The 5,460-nt window shown below is 39.1% G+C and overlaps 1 protein-coding gene across 1 annotated transcript; it reads left to right on the forward strand.

Annotated features, from left to right (window-relative positions):
• Positions 1-2,090: 2,090 nt before the first annotated feature.
• On the forward strand, positions 2,091-4,964 carry LOC122642672 (calmodulin-7). Its single transcript, XM_043836216.1, has 2 exons — positions 2,091-2,361; positions 4,372-4,964. The coding sequence occupies exons 1-2, from the start codon at positions 2,286-2,288 to the stop codon at positions 4,743-4,745; spliced, it is 450 nt and encodes a 149-aa protein (XP_043692151.1). The 5' UTR covers positions 2,091-2,285; the 3' UTR covers positions 4,746-4,964.
• The last annotated feature ends 496 nt before the right edge of the window (positions 4,965-5,460 follow it).

The raw sequence follows: 5,460 nt of genomic DNA on the forward strand, positions 1-5,460 counted from the left end.
CCAATCACTTCCTTCTTCTCCTTCAATGCTCTCCAAGCCTTCAACGGTTTTGGTTGGTTGGAGAAGTGAAAAAGCCAATGGATGGCTGAGCTAAGTATTTATAGCAAGTGGCCCACTTAGGGCCTGTTTGGTCTGGGGCACTTAGGATAAAACACCTCTAAAAGCAACTATTTGGCTAGTGGGCACACCAACATAGCACATACACAACACCAGGGATCATGGGTGGGGTCCACCTCTTCTGGGAGCTAAGGTACAAATGTCCAGGGCACGGGGTGTGGGCCCCACACAAGGAAACACTCAGAAGCATGAAACAGCACGGACGGAACTAGTCTTGTGAGTCCGTCCGTGACTCCATCACTGTTGTAAGGGCAGAAACACAAGAAAGGTTGTTGGGCTTTGACCCACACTTTAAGGTCATAGAGGGGAGGGTACACTAACCATACTTCAGGGCAGTAACTTACCCCTCGACCGCCATGATGTGTCCTTCGTGATCGCAATGAGTTTCCCAATCGCGATGCTAAGCTCATCGCTGAGCGAGGTATCCAAATGTGGGGGCACGGGAAAAGCCTTCTGATACTCTTCACTCCAGGGGCTCGTGCTAGGAGGATAGTCGACGAAGTCACCATCGACAAATCTCCCCCACTCCCAGTTGAGGAACCTCTCTTCGATGGGCAGGCCTGTGAACTGGTCAATGACCTTGTAGTTGGGCTTGACCACCAGTGAGAATAGTTTTCCGGCGTACACGACATCAGTATCTACACGTCACAAGGAAGAGATTTCATAAACAAATAGTAAATCCGGGTGCGGATATAACAGTTACTGCGGAGCTACCCATCTATCTTGCAAACTCTTTGAACAGTTTGAGGCTTAAAGGCCAGAAGACCGTTGCAATCGAGATATTGTAAAAATTCAATTGGGAAGTACCCGACTGGGTTATTGTTCCCAGAGGAAATCTGGGGAATATCTATGCTTTCTATAAGGGTTTCCATATGTGCAAAGAATTAGGACTAGTTGATCGAGCTGTTTATGCTCTATAGAATTCAAATGGAATTGTTGAAGAAGCAACTGAAGAGTCGATGAATGAAATAAAGGTTTTAAGAATCGGTGGCGGTTGTAGTAAATGGTCATAACTAATTTTTTTTTTTCTGAAAATCATTAATTGTACTAATTAACTGCTATAGAAAAACACTCTTCACTGTACTTTCTTTCTCTGGTTCAAAATCACGAATAGTGAGGACTTTGAAGAGGATTAGAAAACAGTTCTAGGTTTTCTACCTCGTCCATGAAAGAGAAAAATGTTAAGTTCTTGATTTGCAGATTTCAGATGGGAAGCACCAGAAGAAAAAGAAAGAAATTTGCAAGTGGAATGAAAAGAAACTTTCTTTCCACATTCCTCTATAACAAAAAAGAGAGAGAGAGAGAGAGAGAGAGAGAAGCATTCAACCAAAAAAAAACAAAGCTAGAATGAAAGAATTGATCAAAATCACAGAGATTGATATATAGATCGTCAAGGATGAAGAAACTATCAAGACAACTAGAGCAAACTTTTAGTTCGACTAACGATTTCAAGATCTAAAACGAAAGAATAGAGAAGGAAATGTGAAACATTTCGTTATTTTTTTTCTTTTCTTTTCGTTCTTTTCTATTGTAGGAACATCGAAAAGAACAACAATCATAACAATCTTTTAGTTTGACTAACGATTTGGGGAGATGAGGGCATTTTGATAATTATGCCCTAATAAGGGTCTAACTGTACATTACATTCTTCAATTTCAGATCCATTAGCATTCAATGCCTGAAATTAACTGTGGACTTAAATGGCTTTAGGTTGAAAAATAGGGGATGTACGTGGAATTTTCAAGGAGTGCGTGTGGAATTGTCAGAACTTTAGGGGTGCATGAGGAATATTGGGTACATTTTAGGGGCTATGTGTATTTAACCCAACTTTACCCAAAAAAAAAAAGTGTATTTAACCAAAAAACAAAAAAAAAGGAAAAAAGAGTTCTAAAGTAGCAATTAATTGTAGAAGCGAAGGGTAATCCGGTAATCTCGGGATTTCCGATTTTGGAGAAAGCGATAACGTCCGAATGCCCCTTAGAGCCCTTCCGTTCATATAAAACCCTAATTGTCCGGAGAAGACACAGGCGAACGAACGGTTTCAATCTACTCCTGGCACAGATTTTTAGATCTCTCTCTTCTCTCAATTCTCTAATCTGTTCCACCCTTTCCCCTCCTTGTGATTCCTCTCTGTCGTTGTATCGATTTCTGAAAGAGAAGCAAAAGTCATGGCGGATCAGCTCACTGACGATCAGATCTCCGAGTTCAAGGAGGCTTTCAGCTTGTTCGACAAGGATGGAGACGGTACGATTTCCTTCTCTATTGTTTCGTTTGGATTCTTGGGTTTCATTTGGAATCTGTCGTTTTTGTTTGTTTCTTTAACCGATATAGTTTCTCTTCGGTTCTTTTCAAATCCGTTGGTGGGTTTTAAGGGTTATTTAATTTTCCATCGAGATCTTGGCTTTATAGTTTGTGATTGTGGTTTCTTTTATTTTGGTGTTTTTTGGGTATCTAGTGATTGTGTATATTATTATCGGATCACGTAGAAGGCCGTTAATAAGCTAGATCGTAGTCGGTTGGGTATTTTGGGCTTTGATCGGTGATGATAAAACGGTTCTTGGTCTTTTGCCGCACACTTGACTAGAAGCAAAATGTTTTTGATTATCATTGGAACATGGTTGTATTGGTTGCTCCGTTCAATTTTTCTTTGATCATCCATGTGTCCATTTGGAATGCGGTAGCTACTAACTTCTGTATTTCTCAACTTCTTGGAATCATTTATCGATTGTTTTAATTGCTGATGGCTAGATAGATTGTGATGCCCCTAAGACTTCTCACCATGCTTTATCTCCGCCGCAGCTCATGGAGATCTGCGGTGAAGATTGACATCTCTTGAAATAGTCATAACTTCTCCTGGAAGGGCTTACTGGGAAAGATGAATGGCCTGTCCATTCTTTGTCTCTTAAAATAGCTTATTAGCTCATGGTCATTGTCCCCTCTTATGATATTTATCACATTCTATCGCATTGTAGCATTTGAAGAAAAGATGGACTCGTATTAATGTGATAATGTCTATATTCAATGGTTTGGTTTGCTTGTTAACATTGGAGATGTGTTATGTTTTCTGTAATTATGCTCCGGTTTTGTCTAAGATTGCAGCTGGAGCTATCCGCCCTTATGATATTTATCACATTCTATCGCATTGTAGCATTTGAAGAAAAGATGGACTCGTATTAATGTGATAATGTCTATATTCAATGGTTTGGTTTTCCTTGTTAACATTGGAAATGTGTTATATTTTCTGTAATTGTGCTCCGGTTTTGTCTAAGATTGCTGCTTGAGCTATCCCCCCCTTAAGATATTTATAACATTCTATCGCACTGTAGCATTTGAAAAAAAGATGGATTCGTATTAATGTGATAATGTCTATATTCAATGATTTGGTTTTCCTTGTTAACATTGGAGATGTGTTATGTTTTCTGTAATTGTGCTCCGGTTTTGTCTAAGATTGCAGCTTGAGCTAGCCCCCCTTTTGATATTTATCACATTCTATCGCATTGTAGCATTTGAAGAAAAGATGGACTCGTATTAATGTGATAATGTCTATATTCAATGGTTTGGTTTTCCTTGTTAACATTGGAGATGTGTTATTTTTTCTGTAATTATGCTCCGGTTTTGTCTAAGATTGCAGCTTGAGCTATCCCCCTTTATGATATTTGTCACATTCTATCGCATGGTAGCATTTGAAGAAAAGATTGACTCGTATTAATGTGATAATGTCTATATTCAATGGTTTGGTTTTCCTTGTTAACATTGGAGATGTGTTATGTTTTCTGTAATTGTGCTTTGGTTTTGTCTAAGATTGCAGCTTGAGCTATCTCATTCTATGCATTGCCTTCTTCAATTGAATGTTCAGAATTGAAATCTTTTGGAGTTAATTACTAGACTTGATTTATTAAGTAATTGTTTAGAAATGAAAGTTGTGGAGGTGGGTTTGAACAGTAAAAGCCTTATTTGCTTGCAAATGTTCAGAATTGAAATTTCTAGAGTCATGGGTGGACGTGGGAATTTGCACATCAGAACGATGTGACTGGAAAGTATGAATCGAGTTGCATAAACTCATATTTATTCAGCAGATGTGTTTTTAAAAAAAAAATCACAGTTTTATTAAAATGTAATGTCTATTTGGTCACATTGGATGGTAATACATGTGAAGCAAGTGATCAAATACGTATAGTTGGTATAATTTGGTGGAGAAATTGTTAGAACTTGATGTTTCAAGAATAAAAATTTTGTTTCAATTGTTCTGTGCAGGTTGCATCACAACCAAGGAGCTGGGAACTGTAATGAGATCACTGGGACAGAACCCAACAGAAGCTGAGCTCCAGGACATGATAAATGAGGTGGATGCAGATGGGAATGGAACCATCGACTTTCCAGAGTTCCTAAACCTTATGGCCCGGAAGATGAAGGACACCGACTCTGAGGAGGAGCTCAAAGAGGCCTTCAGGGTGTTCGACAAGGATCAGAATGGTTTCATTTCTGCAGCTGAGCTACGCCATGTCATGACCAACCTTGGTGAGAAGCTCACAGATGAAGAGGTTGATGAGATGATCCGTGAGGCCGATGTTGATGGTGATGGACAGATCAACTACGAGGAGTTTGTGAAGGTCATGATGGCAAAGTGAGGACCAGCTCTCCAAAATCAAAAGAAAAAGAAAAAAGAGGGGAAAAAAAACTAAAAAAAGGGGACAGGGTAGATAAGTATAATGATGTTTCTATTTTCCTATAGGAATTAATTTGATAGTTCTTAAAAGGAATAGTATTAAGGGGAAGTAGTGTCGTTGGTGCTTGGTACCCTCGCCCTTTTCATGTTGGTTGTGTGATTCTGTTTTTCTCTCGGCCTGTTTCTGTCTTAGTTTGGGATTTTTTTTTTTATTTAATTTTCTGTATCCTCTACTGAATTGCGAAGGTGGAATGTTTTGGGATTGTCCGGTGCTTGCGCCTTTTGGGTGATCCAATTTTAGCAAGTCATATATTTTTTCCCTTTTTCCTTAGCATCTCATAAGACAAAATTATACCGTCTATATATGATGGACACAAATGGGATCCGTGCCAATAGAAAGTGTATTGACATAAAGGGGGAAGTGTACTGCACCAGCATATCCCTTATTTAAATATAATTCAAGGAAAAAAGATCTGTGTTCGGGAGTGCGGCGTATCTATCTCTCTCCTTTTCATGTGAAAAGACATCTTTACCCCTTTGTTTTAAAGAGGAGAGAGATAGACACATGGGAGTGATGGTGTAGGTCACACTCTCGTACAAAAAACTGCGTCCCATAATTCAAATAGACAAGTCTTCATTCCAAAACGATTCTGTCCAGCACTCTATCTGGGCTGCAT

Source organism: Telopea speciosissima, chromosome 10, assembly GCF_018873765.1.
Source record: "Telopea speciosissima isolate NSW1024214 ecotype Mountain lineage chromosome 10, Tspe_v1, whole genome shotgun sequence".
Taxonomy (NCBI): Eukaryota; Viridiplantae; Streptophyta; class Magnoliopsida; order Proteales; family Proteaceae; genus Telopea; species Telopea speciosissima.